Raw genomic sequence first — 22,191 nt, forward strand, 5'->3', positions numbered from 1 at the left:
ATGCTGGTATTTGAAATTCTGGTGGCATAGCTCCCAGCATCATAGCAACATGCACACCACCACAACAGACTGATAGACGGGTGATGAATATGTACCATATTAAATAACAAGATGTGGCAATAGGTCTAATAACTCCCATGATTTCCAAGTGCTAAAGAACAAAAATGATATTTTGTAGTCTGCAACAACTGTAATGTGATTTGAAATATCTGTGATTTCTATTGGTGATGACATAGTCACAGGTCCAGCTAATATCAGAGTTTGTTCCCTACATTCATAACGAAAGGAAATGTTTATTTCTGTTAGAGGTTACTAAAATGAAAGACCCAATCTTTTCCTATCCAAGTACAAACACATCCTGGCCCTTACCCATAGATCCCTGGGTGGTGGTAGGTGGAAGGTCCGTGGACTCTAGGTTAAGAACCCTAGTGGTGTTTTAGAGGCATGGCTGACAAAGTCTTTTTAACAGGGAAGAGACAGCCAGTGGTGAAGTGTTTATGTGACTCTTGATTACTGTAATGGGCAGTGGTGTGAGGGGGTGTGGTAGGGACAGCACTTCTAGAAGGGCTGAGTGTGAATGCCATAGGATCACTTTCCAGTGTTGTGAGATTTGGCCTGATACTTTACCTTGCCTGGTGTCCATTTCCTCATCCCTAAGATGCGAATGCCATTGTCTTCCTCATAGGGTTGTTGAAAGGATTCAGCAAGTGTCATGGACTGAACTGTGTTCCCCTCCCCCCACCAAAATGTCTGTCAACTTGGCTAGGCCATGATTCCTGGTATTGTGTGATTGTCCACCATTTTGTCGTCTGATATGATCTTCCTATGTGTTGTAAATCCTACCTCTACAGGATTAGAGTACCCGAGGTCCCTGCGCTGAGAGTACCCGAGGTCCCCTTCTAGGACAGGGGAATATTGATGACAATGGCCTTGCCCCAGAGCTGACAGAGAGAGAAAGCCTCCTCCTGGAGCTAGTCCCCTGAATTTGGACTTCTAGCCTCCTAAAGTGTGAGAAAATAACCTTCTGTTTGTTGAAGCCACCCACTTGTGGTATTTCTGTTATAGCAGTACAAGATGACTAAAACAGTAAGTTAACATGTAAAAATTCTTAGGCTCAATGAATGTTTGTTGTTAAATGAGAATAATGTTAAATGTTTATAGAACCCCCCCAACACGCTCTCACCCACGCATAACTTCTTTCAGTAAGCTCTGACCTGCTCTGTGACAAAGGAGTTAGCCGTGTCCTCAGAAGATAGTCAATTCTTTCTTATCATGCAAATGTGGGCACATCTGCCCTGCTCTTCCCACCCCAAGTCCCCAAAGAACAACCCAAAATGCAAAAAAGTTTCTCGCCTTGTTATTTTATTAGAAGCGTATTTACATTCTTGCAGTTAATTTTGCAGACCACGTTTTACAAAAGGTTCGTAGAAAGTTTGGAAACTACATAAAAATAACTTCTATCCTTCATACATGGAAAATATAAGTTAGTTATATTTACTCTGCTAAAAATGGACTAAAAATGAAAAACAGTTTCGCCTGTCCCTTACAGAGAAAATGTTAGCCCTGGGCATGAGGAATACTGCGTGGGTCTTCGCAGCAGTGGGCATTGCACATTGGCTCGGTGGTAAGGCTTGAGAGCTGAGCAGATCCCATCCTGAAAGGCCAGGGGGCTATTAGGGCCCCGGGAGGCCCTGAGCAGGGAAGCAGCAACTCCTGGAAGGGGATTCCACGGGAATGACTGAAGCCTCGCCTGAACCACGAACCTGGCATTTCACCTAACCCTCATCCTCACACCCCAGGCTGCAAAGGGACACATTGGAGCCAAGGCCCAGATCAGCCCTGCTGGCCTCACTTGGTGGAACTGCTTTATACTCTGCACTCCCAGGGTCTGTGCACCAAAGGGAATCTAAGGGGCTGTTGTTTAACTTGCCCCATTTGTGTGGGCCTGGAAAATGTCCCTCCCATCTGGGTCAAATACCGAAGCAGGCAAGCTGAATGCTCACTAACCTAGGAGAAGCACTGCCCTCCCCTGTACCCCTGAAAGCATCACTATTGCTTATTGAAGACTTGGGAACCCCAAGTCCCCAAATCCCCTCCCCTTGCTTCCCGAGGATCCAGTTACAACCAGTGCTGAGAAAACTTCCTGAGAATTGCTTTAGAAAGACAAAGAATTGACCTCAGCGTTTAGGAATGAAGGAGAAAGTCCTCCTGGGGTGTTACAGTCACTCTATCACCAGTAAAATAGTATTCAGATGCATCATGCCCACATGATTCCTGAAGGGTATTGTCACTTTTTGTGTGTATGTGTGTGTTTTAAGGCAGGTATCTTCCTGAAGAAGCCATACATTTTATATTTGTTTCAATAAACAATTGGAAATCAAGGTGGAAAAAGGTTTTCTCTGTAAATAAACCAAAAACTGGTTTGAGCAGTTCCTTTTATTGGGTGAGACACACTCTGTGGCCTGTGGGGATCAGAATCTGTGGGAGCCAACTGAGTGATGTGAAAGCCGAAAGATACCACCTGAGACATAGAACCTTTGTTTCTGCCCATGTTCCTGGGGGCAGGGGGCCCTAAGCTTGTCCCTGATGCTTTTTTTTCCTAAAAAAAAGTTCAGCTGATGACCAGCCTCAGTCTGAAATGTAAGGCTATGCTCCTGAACAAGGAGGGGACACCGGGAAGAGGCAAATAGCTTTCCCGAATCACTGCGGCCAGGTGGGCAAGAGTGAGACAGCAGCCAGCTGCATTGTGGAAGTCTTGCATGGTGAGGAATTTATCCTTGAACAGAGGATCCTGTGTGGGGGCCAAAATGAGGCTGGAGTGCAGCCTGCACCTTTTCTGTGCCTCTGGTGCCAACGCCCACCACTCTCCATGGCAACTGTTCCTCCTAATACACTCAGTAGCACAGGTTCAGGCAGCAAACGTGATCCAACCACCCATGTGCAAGAGACCCAGGGTGGAGGCAGGCCTCATTTATGCCAGGGGCCCAAGTCTCTCGTGTGCGTGTGTGTGTGCACGTGCACGTAGGAGGGACATGAGACACCTGAGACCAGCAGAACTAACATTTTGGGCCCCCCTCCCCTAGCTGCAAACATAGCCTCTTCTCAAGTGGAAGGCAAACTAGGGGAGCTGGGAGGATGAGGGCACTCGCCAAGCAGCTGGCTGCAGGCTAGGCTCCAGCACGAACTGAAATGGTTGCTCAGGGCAGAGAGTTGTCTGACACTCTGCAGGTAAGAGCTGAAAGCCAGCTAGGGTTAAAATATGGACAAGCCATGATGACGATGACTTCAGCAGCAGCACTTTGGCCCCTCAGATAGTGAATCTGGTGTTTTGGCAAACAGGAGGGGCTTAAGGCCACAGAATACCCATTCCTCCTGGACCCTGACCCCACCAACTGGCATTAGGGTCAGGCCTCAGAGAATGAAATGTCCCCTTCTACAAGCACGTGAGCATCAGGGACACTGGGACAGGCCTGCCAGGCACAGCTGAGTGACACAGGGCAAGGGGCTGGGTTTGAGCTGGCACAGAAGCAAGAGGAAGGTGGGTCCTGAGTTACGTGTTCACAGAGAACGGGGGGCCCCAGAGGCCCACCACCTGCCAGCCACAGTCCTGGGTGGCTGTTAAGAAGCATCTGCAGAGCTGTGGGGGAAGAACTTGGTGGCCTTGCTTGGGGTGGGAGGGTTCAGGCACTCTGCTTCCTCACTCAGTTTGAAGAACATCTCCTGCTCCCACTTCTTCTGGTTCAGCTCTTCTTCCAGAGCCTGGGAAAGAGAGACGGCAGATGGAGCACGGTCAAGGAGCACCGTTTGATCCCACAGGGCACAGGTCTCCCAACCACAGGACCCCACACCTAGTGGCCTCCAGAAATTTCCCTCCCAAGCCTTAAAACAAACAAAAAACACTGTTGCTACTGAGGTGATTTCAACTATTGGTGACCCCATATGATACAGAGTAGAACTGTGCGCTCCACAGAGTTTTCTTAGCTGTAACTTTTCCAGAAGCAGATCACCAGGCCTTTCTTCCACAAGGCCACTGGGCAAACCATTTGTGTCACCCAGGAACCTCCTAGGCCTCAGTACTTGGGTAACTGAGTCTTCCCTGTTTCCTTTCCCTGAGCCCATCCCCCAGAAGGTAAGTACCACTTCCTCCTTCCTCCTGCCCCATCCACACAGGGATTTCCTGTGCACCAAGGGATACAGCTTGGGAAAGTGCCAGTCTAGATGGGGTTGGGGTGGGAGGAAGCAAACGCAAATCTGCTGGCAGGGAAATAGCCAAATTAATAAGAAAACCCCAGAGGTAGAAAATGGAGAAAGCTTTAACAATGAGAGGGTTAGAGACATCAGAGTCACACAGTGCCTCCTAAGCAGGGCACCTCTGTCCTGCACAATCACCGAGGAGATTTTTTTTTTTCAAAACAGATGTGCCTTTGCTGAGTGTCTGAGATTCTGATTCTGGAGCTTTGTGGAAGGATCATGCCATTCCATACCAGTTGCTTTCACATCAATTCTGACTCATGGCGACCCCACGTGTGTCAGAGTAGAACTGAGCTCCATAGGGTTATCAATGGCTGATGTTTTGGAAGTAGGTCACCAGGCTCTACTTCAAAGGTGTCACCGGGTGGACTTGAACCTCCAACCTGTCAGTTAGCAGCTGAGCATGTTGACTGAACCACCCAGGGACTCTGGGGTAGGACCACGGGGTCTCTATATTGTAAATGGTCATTGGGTCACTCTGAGGGGCATGTCTATTTGAAAAGCACTGTGGGAGCTTCCCTTGGGTACGCTGAGTTAATCCAGATGAACTGAACTCTACCAGAAGAATTTCTCAAGGAGCTCTAATAATAAACATTGAACTTAGAAAGGAAGAAGAGTGTAACAGAAGGAAGATGGTTTTATAAGCTTTATTATTACCAGCCTTGTGGCCTTCATATGTTACCTTTCCTCTCTGAGTCTGTTTCCTCATCTGTAAAATGGCAATATCGCTACCTACCTTTTAGGGCTGTCGTGAAGATTAGGTTAAAAAATGATGGGTCATAATTACTGAGCACTTCCTATGTGCCAGGCACTTTGCTAAGTGTGCTACATCTTATTTAATCTTTACCCTGTAAGGTAGGTATTATTATCATCCTCATCTGAGAAACTGAGTCTCAGGTTATATCACTTGCCCAAGGTCACCCAGTTAGCTGTGGGTAGAGTTAAGATGAGAATTTAGGATTAATTTCAGAGTTCAACCTCTGAAACACTGAGCTCCACTGTCTCTCAGCCAGATATCAGCAAAGCTGGGTACACAGGATGTACCCAGTAAATGCGGCTTCCATTACCAAGGGGCATTTGACTGGCAATCAGCCAGGGTTTAGAGATGTCTACATCTTCACTACAAGAAGTATGTGATTTCCCAGGATTTGACCAGCATTCTATTATGTCCCTTCCTAACACTATTCTTTGGATGCCCTGAAATATTCTCAGCCTAACAAAGAGCTTAATTATCAGATCCCTCCCAAAGATCTTCTTTCTTTAATGGTACCACCAAATTCTACTGAGTTTTCTCCATCTTTAATGGAAAATGGAGAAAGGACGTTCAATTGCAATGCCAATGTTTCAACCTGTTATAGAACTTCCATGTAAGGAAAGGCAAGGAATTTTGTTCTGGCTCAAACCCCTGCTGAAAATTTGAATTTCTAACAAGTACCCTGCTGAGAATTTGTATTCCCACCCCAGATATACTTAATCGGCACCTATATTTTAACAAGACCCCCAGGTCATTCTTATGTATAACTTCCTGGAAACTTTTTAGCCGTGATTTGAAGTCATGCTTCATTGTCTTGTACCTGACTGATTTGAATTTTATGGTAATTCACACAGATTCCTGGTTTAAGTCTTCCTTTGCTGGATATATTACAAAAATGTTTGTGGCAAGCAAATATTGTATATAAAGAAGATAAATCAGGGCTGTTTAAGCTTTTGTAACAGAGGTTACAAAATCCAGTACTTACAGGAGTCAACCAGATGAAATAAATGAGCGAAGAGCTGAGTGTGAGGCAATAGGGAGTGGTGGGGACTGTGGTGAACTGCTCTGTCTGGAGAGTATTTTTTTCTCATTTCCAGCTGATGGTTGCCATGTGCTATAATGTGCCCTGTATTGTCAGAGCAACTGGGTTTTCAAAAAGAAACTGGAAATCCAGAATTTTATGTAATAAGAATATCCTTATACTTAAAGGTCGACAACTAGCTATATAGGCCAAACATAACATGTCTGTAGGCAACTGCAGCCCATGGGCCATCAGTTTGTGACTTCTGTTGTAGAAATACCAATTCAATAGTAATAGCTACTAGTTTTTGAACATAGAGAGGTTTCAGTAACTTGCCTAAGATCTCACAGCTAGTAGTGGGGGAGCTAGGACTTTATCCCACATCTGTCTGACTCCAAAGCCTGTGCTCTTAAGTACTACTCTATTCTACCCCCACCCCCCCAACCCAATATATTATTTCTCTATGTAAACTTCTAAGGTAGGGGTTAGTAGTATTTTTTCTGTAAAGGGACAGATAGTAAGTATTCTCAGTTTTGTGTACCATACATACAACCTCTGCTGCAACAGCTCAACCCTGCCATTGTAGTACAAAAACAGCCACAGACAATATGAAATGAAAGAATATGGCTGTGTTCCAATAAAACTTCACTTACCTAAATAGACAGTGAGCAGGACGCCCCACAGGCAGTAGTTTGCCAAATCCTTGCTCTAAGAGAAAAAATACTATCTACATTTTATAGCTCATAAAGCCAAAGTTTAGAAGGGAAAACTTGACTTGTTTGAGGCCACATTCCATGGCCTCAAACAACCAACAATTCCATGCAGCAATTTATTGATTCTATGAGCTATTCTGTACTTAAAGAAATAGCTCTGGATTTTTCTAAAAATACTCTACAATGTGTAATCATCTCCCCCACCCCCATACCTGGGAGAGACTCAGGGCTGCTGACGGCAATGCAATGAGAACATTCCAGAATAAAAATCGTCACCTCTGGGTCAGTGTTCCAATAGCAATGCAGACAGTTGACAAATGACAGAAGAATTCTACAAAGAATTCTACTAAAAGACAGCCACCATGGGCAAAATCCAATGCCAGCTCCCCAAACACACATATAAGCTACCTCCCTGGAGCCAGGCACCCCCTTGAAGAAATCTGGGACAGGAGGCACTTGCTAAGAGGAAACCTCATTGTTCATTTTCAAACTCTCAGGACATGCCAAGGGTATAGAGCCTTCAAGTAAAAGAACCAGGTAAGCGTTTATTTTCTGATGCCTGAGTCAACCTATGCCAGCAAAGCCTTACTGATTTGAATATCGAGTATCAGAAGTCCCAGCAGGCCGTGGCTACAGAAACTGATGAGCATGGGTCTGCTAACAGGAAGGTCTGGGGCCCTGGCCGGCTTCCAGCCAGAAAGCTCCGTTAACATGGGCAGGGAATCCTCAATTCAAGGTCTTCCAAGGCCATTACATAGCTGAGGTGGGCAGCTGCCTCCTGTGGAGACCACAGTTGCAGCAAGCAGGGCTGATGTATGATAGAAGAACCGGCGTCAGGCCTTCAGGACATGTGGGGCACATATGTGGTGAAGGATAGGGGAGGAGAGAAGTCCCTGGGTAGTTAAGCACCTGACTACTAGCTGAAAGGCTGGCGGTTCAAATCCATCCAAAGGTACCTTGGAAGACAGGCCTGGCAATCTGCTTTCTAAAAGTCACAGCCATTGAAAATCCTATGGAGCACACTTCTATTCTGCACACACGGAGTTGCCAGGAGTCGAATCAGCTCCACGGCAATTAGTAACAACTCCTCAGAGTGTAGGGGGTGGAAGAGAATGAGTACATCCTTGGCCCGTAGTGTGGTCTGGCAATTCTTTGTAAACGTTATACCATATTGATATTACCACTTCATAGATGAGGCACACAGAGGTTTAACTGCTTGCCCAAGGTCCCAAAGCTGGAGACCAGCAAGAACTTTCAGAAAAAACTACCCAGAGAGATGTATGGGTCCTCTCCACCTCCCTGATCACATCCTAGTCCAAGCCACCATCATTTCTTGCCAAGATATCACAATCATATCCTTTCTGGTCTCTCTGCTTCCACCCTTGCTCCTCCCTCTATAGACCATTCCTTACGCAGCATCCAGGGGAAAAAAAACCCCAAACCCGTTGCCGTTGAGTGGATTCCAACTCATAGCAATCCTATAGGACAGAGAACTGCCCCACAGAGTTTCTAGCAGCTAGAGGGACTTTTTTTTTTTTTAATTGTGGTAAAATATATATAATGCAAAATGTGCCATTTCAACTATTTTTAAATATACAATTCAGTGTCATTAATTATACAAACAATATTGTACGCATCGTCACCAATATTTGTTTCTAAAATTTTCCATCACCCTAAACAGAAACCCTTTAAGTAATAACTCCCTTACTCCTCCCCCTAGTCCTTGGTAACCTCTAATCTGCTTTCTGTCTCTATACATTTGTCTGTTCTAGATATTTTATATAAGTGAGGTCATACCATATTTATCCTTTTACATGTTTGGCTTGTTTCAGTCAGCATAATGTTTTCAAGGCTCATTTATGTCATAGCATCTATCAGAATTTCATTTCTCTTTATGGCTGAATAATATGCAATTATAAGTATTTATTACATTTTGTTTATGCATTCATCTGCTGATGGACACTTGGGTTATTTCTACCTTTTGACTACTGGGAACAGTGCTGCAGTGAACACCGGTGTACCAAAGGGATCTTTTTTCAAATATAAGTCAGATCATGTCCCTCTCTGCTGAAAACCCTCCAATGGCTCCCATCTCAGGCAGAGTAAAAGCCAGACTTTACACAAGCCCCTGCTTCCTCTCTGACTTCATGTCCTATTATTTCCCCCTCCCCCATTATCACTCTACCCTGGCCACACTGGCCTCCTTGTTGTGCCTTGAATGTGACAAGGACAGTCTTGTCTCATGAGACAAGGTCCTTTGCAGCTGCTCTTCTCTTTGCCAGGAATACCTCCTCCAGATATCGGCACGGCTCCCTCCGTCGGGTCCTGCAGGTCTTTGTGAAGATGTCATCCTGTCCCTGTGTCTCCTTGCCACAGCGTCTCACCCCACCCTGTCCCTAGTCTCTCTCCCTTTCCTGATTCTTTTTGCTCCCTATCACAACCTGACAGACATTTGCTCACCGTCAACCTCCCTTCACTGGAATGTCAGCTCCCTGAGGACGGGGACTTTTGTGCTTTGTTCACTGCAGTATCTCCAGTGCCTAAAACAGTGTGGGACACTTAGTTTGTGCTAAAAAAATACTGGCTGCATGAATACGTGAATGAGTGAAAAATGAATGAATGAATGAATGATCAAGCTGAAGATGGCAGACAATGATTAATACCATGTGATAAGTACCATGATGGGGGCAGGGACAGGTAGCTGTCAGAGCCCAGAGGCACCCACACCACCTAAGGCGGGAGGCTTCCTTGAGGGGTGGCAGTTGGCCTGTGTCCTGAAGACAAACAGAGTTGGCTAAGCAAAGGCTGGTGGGTACAGAATTCCTGGTGAAGGGAACAGGCTGGACAAAGGCCCAGTAGGAAACAAGGGAAGCACGTGGTATGGACAACGTGGCTACTAAAATCTGTTTGGAGCCCAAGTGGGAGTGGTTTTCAAAACATGGTATGTGGGCCTGTGATGGCCACTGAGACCCTTTCAGCAGGTGGAGGTGGGGGGCTGGCAAGGTTAAAACTATTTTCATAATAATATCATGACGTTCTTTGACCTTTTCAGTCTTTTGACATTTGTACTAATGGTACAAAAGCAATGGTGGGTGAAACTTCTGGAGTTTTATTAGTTATTCAGTAAACTTAATTAATAAATACAATCAATAAACATAATTCCTTAACTAACTTAGTTAATTCAATTAATTAATAAACTTAATTAAGACAATGGTACCAAACTGTACGATTATTTTTTTACCACCGTGAACTCATTGCCCAAAAAAAAAAAACCAAATCCATTTCCATCGTGTCGATTCCGACTCATAGTGACCCTTTAGGATGGAGTAAAACTGTCCCATAGAGTTTCCAAGGAGCGCCTGGTGGATTTGAACTGCTGACCTTTTGGTTAGCAGGTATAGCACTTAACCACTACGCCATCAGGGTTTCCGTGAACTCGTTAGGAAAAAAAAAAAGCCAGTCCCACCGAAGAACATCTTTGAGGAAACAGCACAAATGGTAAGTTTTATTAAACCTTGACCTTCCAGGTCACACATTGTTAATGTTCTGTGTGATGGGCAGTACATGTAACACACACTTGTGCTGCGTGTCTGATACGACGGGTATACAGAGGAAATATGCCTGTGCGGCTGTTTGCGCTGTGAGCTGAACTAGCCTCTTTTTTTCACAGAACATCATTTTTACTTAGAAGAACAACGGACAGACAAACTGGGTACTTGGCAGACATTTTCTTGAAAATGAATGCCGCTTCTTACTTCAGGAAAATAACAACATTTACTGCCAGTAACAAAATGTAAGCTTTCAAGAAAAATTAAAATTTTAGAAAACTGTGTCCACCCTGTGAGTTTAATGCTGTTGTTGTTGTTAGGTGCCGTCGAGTCGGTTCTGACTCACAGCAATCCTACGTACAAAAGAACGAAATACTGCCCGGTCCTATGGCATGCTCTCAATCGTTGCTTTGTGTGAGCCCGTTGCTTAAAAGCTTCTCTGTATTTAAAGATCTTTCTGATGACATTGGTGGTGATACCAATGAGTGTGCTATTTCTTAGGCCCTATGATGAAAAGGTGCCACCATTTGGAAGATCCGCATGACTCTGTGAACCAGTGTCTTCCAAATAACCAATGAATGTGTGATGTTACAATGTCATGGGTAAAAAAGTTCCATTCAAAATGCAAGACTGACCAATGGATTTTTTTTTTTTAATGGCTGTAGTCTTTTGGAAGCAGATTGCCAGGCCTTTCTTCTCAGGTGCCTCTGGGTAGATTCAAACCACCAAATTTTCTGTTAGTAGCCAAGCTCTCTGCCATTTGCTCTTAACTAGGGATTTAGCACGGCCTGGGAGTCCAGTATGATGAGTTCACTGATATGGTTTCGGGTTCCACATTGCAACTAGCCTTTAAGAAACTACCACTTATTGAGTTTTGGTATAGTATAGAGAAAACATCCATAATCATCTAAAGAGGCTATAAAAATACTTCTCTCTTTTCTAAATACATCTCTCTGTGAGGCCAGATTTTCTTCACGAACTTCAACTAAAATAACATAATGTAACAGATTGAATGCTGAAAAAGATATGACAATCCAGCTGTCTCCTTTTAAGTCAGAAAGGAAATAGATTTGCTAAATGTAAAACAAAATTTGTTTTGGAAAATTTAGTCATTTTTCATAAAAATGTGTTACTTATCTAACATGTAATGGGTAGATTATTTTCTCAGTTTAAATTTCTAGTATGGTAAATATCCATAGATATGACCCACATAAATAAAAGCTCTTTGGGATTCTCAGTAACTTTTAAAGTGTAAACAGGTTCTGAAGCCAAAATAATTGAGAACCAGTGGGAGAGAGAGTTAGCATGGCTGGGTGTCAGAGGGCCACAGTGGAAGGGTACATTTGGGCAGGCAGGTGGGCAGGGCACAAGAGCAGGTGTAAGGAGCCCAGGTAGAAGGTGGTTCAATGAGGAGCCCAGGTGGGAAGCAGTGAGGCCTAATCAGGGAGAAAGGGGCAACACTGAGGAGGGGAAACAGATAGGTCTAAGTGACTGACAAAAGGTGGCAAGAGGAAGGGGAGGGTGAGAAGGGAAGTGAGGACGTCACTTAGGTGGTTGCTTGTCATCCAGATAAATGGCGGTACTGTTCACCAAGGCATGGAAGGTGGAGGAGGGTCTGTGGGGGATGATGAGATCCATTTTATGGCTACCACAAGGTAGGAGTTTACCAAAGGATGGAAACCTAAGATGTCCCAGGTCAATGTGTGGCAATTCATTGGGCAGAGCCCAGCAGCCCATTTGTGGTTACCTTTTTGCGTGGCCGAAGCTTGTCCCGCCATTCCTTCAGGGTCTGGTTATGGCTCTCGTCCAGGGCCTTCAGCTTCTGGGTTTCGTGCTCTACCAAGAGGTGACATTTTTCGTTCTAGAACAAATTCCAGGCAGAACAGATGAGAAAACTGGAAGATAGAGGCACTGAAGGTTGAAACACTGAGACACACCTCATAGTGTAGCCATGAAGGCACCGGCATCGATCACTCATTCCTTCTTCTCCTTAACTACAAACCCCACTTATATAAAACTATATACATGTAACTATACATGTACTGAGAAGTGCCCGGAGGAATATTCCAGAATATATATATTGTCCAGAATATAATGTTCATAGCGCTTATTAACCCATTAATAACAATATGGTGGGATCTGCAGTAATTTTGACTTTCTTTTTTTGGCATGCTTTTTGTGTTGAATTTTTCAAAATGAACATATTTTAACAAAACAATAAAACTATCAACAATAAATACAATTATATGTGACCTAATCCCACCACATAAAGGCAACCACTATACATATTTCCTGCCCTGATATGTTGATTTTCTATACCATTTAGCTTACTCCATATATACAATTCTGAAATCTATCCCCCCTCACTTCACATTCTAATGCAAACATTTCTCCAAAGAACTAACGTGCCTCATGATCACTTTAAATGCCTAGAGAATATCTTATGATATGGATTTATCAAATTTACTTAAGTATTTCCCTGTTTCTAGCCACTTAGATTGCTTCTAACTTTCACTATTATAAATAACTCTGTGTTAAACATCTCTGTGTATAAATAATCACCTGCATTGCATAGTATTTCCTCAGGAGAGATTTCTGACAAGGGCCATGGGCTCTCCCAACCTCACTGTTCTCTCTCTGAGGTAAGTTGCCTACTTTACAAGCTTTACCCGGCATTTCTCTCACAGACAGAAGTGACAAGTCCCTGTTGATCCCTTGTAGGGAATAAACCTTGTGGTTTATAAAGAGGAACAGGAAAAAAGTATCTTTATTCAGATACCGCAACCCTAACTGGGTGGGAAGACTAGACCCCCTCAATGGGGGATTTTCACTTTGGGTTTCAAGCTACATTGGTTTAGTTAGGTGTAATACTCCCAGTGGCACTGAGTACCTCTGATGTGCCAAGAGCTGTGCTTGGCACTGTCTGTGGGTTCTCTTAGTTAATCCTCACAGTTACCCCATGAGGCAGGATGTAAAAACAGATACAGAAGGTGGGTGACTGGGCTAAAAATCACACCGTGGCAAACAGAAGAACCCCTGCCTGGCAGACTTCAATGCCTATAATGTGTCCCTCACACCTCCCTGCGTTTCCAGAACTGGCCACATGGGTCCAACAGCCTGGGCAGCTTCCTCAGGTCCACAGAGGTTTGATTCGGCCTCATCCCTCAGATCTGACAATACCTAGGTCCACCACTAGGGGGCTCCAAGCACCAGCTCCCGGGGCCAGGACACAAGGGTGAGGAGTAAATACAGGGGTCAGGGATCTCTACAGGGAAAGCAGTCACCAAGGGGCTCACCAATACCTGGGACACCTCTTTCCAAGACACAATGACTGAGAAATTCAGCTGCACGCCCACCGTCAGGCCCCGGACAAAGCATTTTCAGCTCCATTATCTCATTTAGAAATCCTCATCCCAATCTTGCAAAATAGGATTTATTACCCCGCCCCACACCTATTTTGTGGATGTGGTAACTACAGCTTGGAAGGACAGGGTAACTTGCCCAAGGTTACATAGCTCAAGGGCAGCACAACAGGACTGGAACCAACAGGCCCCGGGCTGGTCTGAACAGGAGCTTCCCTGGGTGGAGTCTTTGGGCCCTGAGAGCTGGCTGCTTCAGGAAACCAGCAATGGGTGGAGATGAAGATTTCAGCCCTGTAAGGCAGGGGTGGAGGGCAGTACCTGCAGCTGCTGCAGCTCATTTGTGTTGCTCTCGCACTGTACCACCATGTCCCGCATCTGGTTCTCATGTTTTTGCTGCTGCTGCAGCCGCTCCGACTTTTGCCTCTTCTCCTCCTGCTGGGAAAACTGCAACAGAGAGAGGGTGGTTACCTCAGGGGGCCATGGGTCTGGCTGGGGGGCAGGAGGCGTCTTCCTAGCCCTGCCCCAGGGAGCCCCCATTAGAGGGGCTGGTTTGGGTAAAGCCCTAGCGCCCAGCAGCACCTTAAGCTGTGCCCCCAATTTTAAGTCCTCATCCTGAGCTAAGACGCAGCCCCCACCCTCAAGGAGCCCCCAGTTGGTGGCTGACACAAGCGCAGACAGGACACTGTGACGTGACATGCTAGGACAGTTGTGTACCACGTGGGGATCATGGAAACCACTGACTCCTTGTATCTGGAGCCACATGGGAGACCCATGAGTGAGGTCTTCGTGGATGAGGAATGATCCAGGATCCAGGAAGCCACATGGATGATAAAAGCATGGAGTATGAAAGGGGATGGTGCATAAGAAAGCAAGCAGGTCCATAGCCACAGCCAAGTTCCTTCCAAGCTCCCTCCTACATCCAGTGGATTCACCGCAAGGCTAATGAGGCTTCTGGCTGTGACTTGTACGCCCCCTTCCAAGGCCCTGTGCTTTTGCGTGTGTGCTTTAAGTGAAAGTTTACAAATCAAGTCAGGCTCTCACATAAAAACTTGCTATGCACTCCCAGCTGCTCTCCCGCTAATGTGACAGCACACTCCTCTCCACCCTGTACTCCCCCGTGCCCATTCAGCCAGCTTCTGTCCCCCTCTGCCTTCTCATCTTGCCACCAGACAGGAGCTGCCCACATAGTCTTATGTGTCCACTTGAGCCAAGAAGCTCACTCCTCACCAGTATCATTTTCTATCTTATAGTCCAGTCCAATCCCTGTCTGAAGAGTTGGCTTCAGAAATGGTTCCAGTCTTGGGCTAACAGAAGGTCTGGGGACCATGACCTCTGGGGTCCCTCTATCTCAGCCAGACCATTAAGTCTGGTCTTTTTATACTTTTTTTAAAAAACTTTTTATAAGTGAAATATATATAACAAAACATTTGCCACTTCAACCATTTTTATTTGTACAACTCAATGACATTGATTACATTCACCATGTTGTACAACCATCACCACTATGTGATTCCAAATTTTTCTGTCACTCCTAAAAGAGAAGCTCCATGCTCCCTAAGTAACGACTCCCCAGTTCCTCCTCCCACCCACTCTGGTAACCACTAGTGAATTTTAGTCTCTCTGCACCTGGATATGGCACATAAGTGGGGCCATACGGTACCTGTCCTTTTGTGTGTGCTACAACTTATATTTTATATTCCCCTGCATCGTATAAGGTTCGGGCCCCACCAAGCCTGGAACTGCTGTGGGGTAAGCCTACCCCAATACCCCCACAGACCCGCCCCACTGGCCCCTACCTGCTTGATCTTCTCACGCTGCTCCGAGGCGCTGCCGCCACCATTGATGTGGAGGCTCTTCTTGTACATGGCCATGCGCGTCTTGCCTTCGCTCCTCTGAATCTTGGGCAGCCGTGCCTTCTCCTGCTGCTGCCGCACCTTCAGCTGCTCCATCATGCGCTGGTTGTAACGCTGCATCTGCTCCCGCTCCTGAGGGGGGAAGCCCCACGGGGCTGAGGTCAGCTGCACTTGGGTGTGGTCAGAGGCCAAAGGCCGCACTTGACTCGGGAGCCCAGGACCCCGTGGTCCAAAATGCTCAGTTGAGCAAGACCTGTATTGTTTTGCTGTTCTACTGTTAAATAGGAGTCCCTGAGTCGCACAAAGGGTTAAGCACATGGCTACTAACCCTGTTTGGCAGCTCAAGCCCACCTAGAGGCGCCTCGGAAGAAAGGTCTGACAATCTACTTATGAAAGATTACAGCCATTGAAAACCCTATGTGCAGTTCTACTCTGTACACATGGGGCTGCCATAAGTCAGAACTGACTCAACGGCAACTGGTTTGGTTTGGTTTTTGGTTTACTGCTAAATGACATTTTCTGTTCTTACTTTGATGGTTATTGTTAATAACATTTTGGATGCCTACCTTCTAAATGCCTGTCAACCAAGATGGTGGTACATCATCATTAGCTAGTATCTCAAAGCAAAAATGTACACCCAGGGGATGGCTCATCACTATTGATGGAGGATGTAAATTTATATCATGATAAGTCTTGATACATTTGAATTTTTTCCTTCACCTAACACCTATTTGTATTTCAAAACTCAGCACAGGCATCACCTTCTCGAAGAAGCCTCCTCTGACTTCCTAGCTGGGTTGGGCAACCTTATTCTGAGCCCCTGCAGTCTTCTGCTGACTTCCATCATAGCACTTAGCTTAGGAATTATACTTACCCACACTTGCTATGTGTCCAGACTTTGGTCTCTGTCCCCACTCTGGGGACTGAACTAAGACAGACAACTGTCCCAGAAGTACAGGGTGTTCTGGTCACACAGAGCAGGGGCCCTCACTTGGTCTGGGGAGTTAGGGAAGGCTTCCTGGCAGAGGTGGTGTTTAAGCTGAGACTTAAAGATATTCCAAGAGAATGCACAGAGAAGAGAAATAGAAAGGGGGGGGGGCGGGGAGAAAGTGGAAAGAAAGGGAAGGTAAAAAAGCGAAGAGAAAAAAACATGAAAGAGACACACCCATCCGGTGTCACAGTCAGCTTGAGGGAGCCACCAGGCCCATGGCCCCCCCACTCCTGGCCCCTCCATCAGAAGTGGTGAAGAGTCCAGCTCCAGGCCAAATTATGTGTGATCTTTCAGGCCCAACCATAGAAATTACAAGGCCTTGCCTGGCAGGGGACAGGTGGACGGGAAGCTCCCCTCCTGAGCCAGACTTCCTGCAAGGTTTTTAGGAGGGAGCTGCTATCAAGGACACAGCCCCCACCAGGGCCAGCCATGGTGCTGCATGACTAACCCTGGCACCTCTATTCACAGGCCTCCTTACAGAGGTAGAGGGACCTTCAGCTGAGGTCCTTCCCATGCACCTCTGCTGAGACCTTATCAGTGACCTTAGCTGAGGTACTTTCTCTACTCTGACACAGTATTTTCCCACTTACAGCCCTTCTCTCTTTCCCTCACCCTGGCCCCCAGGTCCATCAAAAGGCAGAACCCTTTTGTTTGGGTCCCCTTGGCATTGAGATGATTTCTCCTCTCTATGCTGCAGTGGTTAAGGGCTCAGCTGCTAACCAAAAGTCAGCAGTTTGAGTCCACCAGCTGCTTCCTGGAAACCCTATGGGGCAGTTCCACTCTGTCCTGTAGGATGTTATGAGCCGGAATCGACTTGATGGCAGCGGTTTGGTTTTTTTGGTGCTGCCGAAAACTGGAATACAGGGGAGCCAGCAGCTCTTTTTGCCTCTTGCTTGCCCTGTGACTCGTTGCCTAATTGACTACCTCGACACCTGGAAATTCGACAGCTAGGACATTGATGGGAGAACCTCCCAGGGCTTCACTGCAGCCACAATGGCACCTCTGGGGGGCACAGACAGTACCCAAGACCCATCATAACCATGCAACCTCATGGCTCACCCAGGCCTCCTTGTTGGCAGACCCCACCGCCCCGCTTCGGGAGCCTCACCTTCTCGTGCTTGCGCAGCAGCTCGTGCCGCTGCAGGAAGTACTGGTCTTTGAGCTGCTGCTTCACCAGCTGGTGTCTCTCCTGCAGGTGGTGCTCCTCCATCTCCCACAGGGCTGCCTCCCGGTCTGCGGAAGACAAACCACCGGGTGAGGTGCTGACCAGCCAGAACACAGAAGGGCCCTCTCCTCGCCAGGCCTCCTGACCTGCTGAGCTCAGAGGCATTGCCACATGCCTGCTATCTCACGGTACTACGTTTGCTGATCTGACTGAGAAAACTCTAGCAACCTCCTGCAAATTTATGACAGCTCCCAGCAGTATGGTATTGCAGACAGTGTCCAGAGTCACAAGCCAGAGAAACTGAAACTGAGGCTGGAACCCAGCTCCATTGCTGCACTTTAAGATGGGTAAATAACCTCTCTAGGCCTCGGCTTCCGATTTTGCCAAATGGCACAACCATACCATAGAGGGGGCAATGTCCTTGGAAGACATTTTTAAGTATAATCTATGCTGTGCCTCTCCTTTTCCGATGGGGCAACTGGGAATGGCTCAGGTAGAGACGCTGTGAAGAAGACACTTGACCTCTTGTCACTATTTCTTCCTTCTGTGAAAAATGGGTGAGACCATCCTTGTTCTCTGTGTGTCCCATACCATGTGCTGTGGTGAGAACACGATCTGGTGTTTTATCACAGGAAGTCCCTGTTAACCAACCCTTGTGCACAGCAACAGGGCAAGGGAGCTGGTGTCAGACTGAGAACCTCATGCCCCGCAAGACACAGTCATGCTTGGTCTACTACAAACATTCAGTGTATTTCAGCTTATTCCTGTTCTGTGAAAACTGGTATCCGTTACAGCACACCAGAACAGTGATTTTGGCTTCCAAACCAAAACCAGAACCACAGTCTAATAAGCAGGGTGGTTCTTAGGACACTGTGCGATAGAAAAATGGAAATGAGGGCTTTCCTGAAACATCTGTGCTCTCCCCCAGGATATCTGGACATCCAAGGATCCCATTTTAGTGGTGTACACCAAATAAGGGGTTTACGCTGTTTAACTGCACCGACCATCAAAGCACTGGATGAGATACCTGGAGCGGTTAAGAGCATGGCCTCAAGATGAGATCTGCATTCAAGGCTTTGCCCTACCACTCATTAACTGTGTAACCTGAGCCAAAGAATATGAACCCTCCAAGCCTCAGTTTTCTCATCTATAAAATGGGGATAATAACAGGACCTGCCTCACAGATTAAGGTGAGGATTCACTAAGATTAAGGTATGGAAACTGGCTGGCACACGGCTTGGCAGAGCTGCTGTTCAATGCACGATAGCTGTTCTGAAGCAGCTCTTCACACCGCCCCCCCACCCCATTAATCTAGCTCACTTATTTATAATTTCTACTCACTCTACTTCTCTTCCTTTTTTTTGTTTTCTGAAATAATGATAAATAGTGTTGGTGGCGGGGGCACTGCTGGTTCAGGAGTAGAATTCTCGCCTGCCATGCAGGAGACCCTGGCCCCATTCCTGGCCAAGGTACCTCATGCGCAGCCACCGCCCATCGTCAGTGGAGGCTTGTGTGTTGCTATGATTCTGAACAGGTTCCAATGGAGTTTCCAGACTAAGACAGACTAGGAAGAAAGGTCTGGAGATCTACAGCCAAAAATCATCAAATGAAAACCCTATGGATCACAAAGATCCAATTTGCAAATGATCATGGGAGCAGTACAGGACTGGGCAGCAGTTGGTTCCATTGTGCACGGTGCTGCCGTGAGTCAGCAGCTGACTTGGTAACAAGGACAAGTGTTGGTGATAACTGGGATCCTTGCCTTATTCCTGACTTTAGTGGTATTTTTCCTAACATTTCATGATTAAGGATGATTTGTTTTTAGGACGGCGGGGACCTAGCAGTTCTTTCTTGCCCACTCCGCTTCCAAAGGCTAGGATGTCCATTCATGGAGATTCTGAGTCAAGAGGGTGCCTCCCACTCAGGGCACTCACCTCGAAGGAGCTCCTGCTTCCTACTGAGACACTCACGCTCCTTATCACAGATCTCCCGCCTGTTCTCCGCCGTGATCCTCTTCATTGCCAGCTCCAGGTCATCCTTCTGCTTGGCTAGAAAGTCCTGGTCCTGTGGTGGGGGGGGGTGGGGGGGGGCGGGGGACAGACCTTTACCCAGTGCTGGCTTTGGTGTCTCAGTTCTTTTCCCTTGTTACAGAAGGAAAGTCATATGATCAGTAAGGAAAACTTGGGAAATGAAAAAGGGAAATACATGGAAGGGAAAGTTAAGAGAGAGTTAGACAGCTCAACCAATTGCAACATGTGGGTCTTACTTGGATCCTGATTCGAACAACAAATTGAAGGAAAAAAAAAAAAGATGTCATTCATGAGATAACTGAAAGCTTGAATGCTGACTTGACTGCAAATATGACGCTATTAAGCAATTATTAAGATGTATAATTCTTAGCTGTATTTATGGTATTGTGGGTTTTTTTTTTTAGAGCTACACACTGAAAATAGTTACACATAAAATGATATTTTATCTGAGATTTGCTTTAAAATAATAAGGTGGAATGAGGGAGGGAGGTGACAATTATTAAGACTGCGTGATGGGCATATGGGGTTCATTATACTATTACATCTATTTATATCTTTTTAATTTTCTATAATAAAGAGTTAAAACATTAAAATTTAAAAAATTTTGGGAAATGCATAAGAAGAAACTAAAAATCCCCACTAATCCTACCACCCAGGGCAAGCAACCACTTGCAAGGTATGTATATATCTTTATCTATTTGCTATTGTTGTTTCATAAAAATTATTAAAAAGACCTTGCCAAGCAGCCATCCAAGGTACAATTGGTCTCTATTTGCCTGAAGCAACAAAGGAAGAAGGAGTGTCAGGAATAGGAGGAGGAAATAGAACACGTGGCTAATTGTCTCCAAGAACAGCTGCCTCCTTTGCCATAAGACCAGAAGAACTGGATGGTGTCTGGCTACCATTACCATTATAGAACAATCCTGATCAAAAGAGGGGAAAAATGAAACACAGATTTTCAAATTCTCATGGACTCCAGACTTTCTGGAGCCGTGGAAGTTGGATAAATCCCCAAAAATAATGTCCTGAGATAATCTTTAAACGTTAAACCAAAAATATCCTGAGGTTTTCTTTAAACCAAACAATAGTTTAGTGAACCACTAAAGAATGAATGCCTTCAGCACTGTACTCTTTTAAAGAACTATCTATAGGGGATCAAACTGACAATAGGAACTCAAAATATTTGACAGGAAACTTAGGGAGCAGTGAGTTTATGTTAATAGAGGAGGAACAACTAAGAAGAGGAGGGTGAGAATGGTTGCACAACTTAATGTAATCAATGTCACTGACTTGTACATGTAGATGTTATTGAATTGGTGCATGTTCTCCTGTGTGTATTCTCAACAATAAGAACAAAAATAAAATAAATGAAAAAAAAGAAGAAACTAAAAATCCCCACTAATCCTACCACCCAGGACTGGCAACCGCTTGTGGTGTATGTATATATCTATATCTGTTATTGTTGTTTCACAAAAATTATTAAAAAGACCTTGCCATGCTATAATGTAGTCTTCTACCATATGAGCTTTAATGGCTAAAAATATTTCATGGTATGAAGATACCTTAATTTATTTACCCAATAAATAACAGGTGGCTTCTGGATTTCTCTATTTTAGATAGTGCTGCTTTTCACAACCTGGTAGCTACATGTTTGTGAACTGCTGTAACGATTTCCTCAGGATTGGTCTCTAGAAGCAGAAAAACCCAAGGATGTGCACACACAATTGCCAGATTGTCCTCCTAAACCACACCTATTACTGTTGAGTCTATTCTACTCGTAGTGACCCTATGGGACAGAGTAGAACTGCCTCATAGGGTTTCCAAGGAGCGGCTGGTGAATTTGAACTGCTCACCTTTTCTGGCTAGCAGCCGAGCTCTTAACCACTGCGCCTCCAGGGCTCCTTTCCTCCTAAAAGGCCACACAATTTGCTCTCCCTGTATGGCGTGCAGTCTTGTGTCCCCACCTCACCACCCCTGCATTCTTTTTTTAGTCACAGCATCAAGGGCCAGGTTGTAGGAAAGTATGATGGTATGCTGGAGAGAACGTGAGGCCCATGAGGTCTGGGGTCAGAGTGAGTTTGAGGCCTTGACCCACCACTGCTAATTCTGCAGTTTACTGCCCCAGCCTTGATTTCCTCCTCTGCAAACAGGAAAATCAACAGTACCCACCTTGTTAAGCCATGAATGCTAAGTCAGATGATATAAAAAGAAGCATTTGTAAATGTGGACTGGTTGGCCCTACAGGCTCTAACAATCTCATTGTTTTGGGGCAGAGGATACAGAATGTGCAAAGGCCCTGTGGTGGGAAAAATAGGGGCACGACCCAACACGGGTGAAAAGAAGTCTGGTGAGGCTGAGGCAGGGGACACAAACGAGTGTGAAGCAGGCCGTGGCCAGGCTGCAGGGCCTTGTAAGCATAGTGAGGAGGCTGGTCTTATTTTATGGACAAAGGTGAGCCACTTGGGGTCGCCATGAGTCAAAATCAACTCAACGGCAACAGGTT

At 45.8% G+C, this 22,191-nt stretch overlaps 1 protein-coding gene across 1 annotated transcript in view; it reads right to left on the reverse strand.

Annotated features, from left to right (window-relative positions):
- Window positions 1–1,351: 1,351 nt before the first annotated feature.
- Window positions 1,352–22,191, reverse strand: part of STK10 (serine/threonine kinase 10) — a 162,216-nt gene continuing 141,376 nt past the window's right edge. Inside the window, exons 14-19 of the mRNA XM_049874319.1 lie at window positions 19,593–19,722; window positions 17,602–17,726; window positions 15,446–15,634; window positions 13,968–14,093; window positions 12,035–12,148; window positions 1,352–3,759 (exon numbers count right to left, since the gene is read on the reverse strand). Of these exons, the coding sequence (XP_049730276.1) occupies window positions 3,619–3,759; window positions 12,035–12,148; window positions 13,968–14,093; window positions 15,446–15,634; window positions 17,602–17,726; window positions 19,593–19,722 (825 nt within the window). The 3' untranslated portion in view covers window positions 1,352–3,618. The remainder of the gene's footprint in view (window positions 3,760–12,034; window positions 12,149–13,967; window positions 14,094–15,445; window positions 15,635–17,601; window positions 17,727–19,592; window positions 19,723–22,191) is intronic.

This window comes from Elephas maximus, chromosome 2 (genome assembly GCF_024166365.1).
Source record: "Elephas maximus indicus isolate mEleMax1 chromosome 2, mEleMax1 primary haplotype, whole genome shotgun sequence".
In the NCBI taxonomy this organism is placed as follows: domain Eukaryota; kingdom Metazoa; phylum Chordata; class Mammalia; order Proboscidea; family Elephantidae; genus Elephas; species Elephas maximus.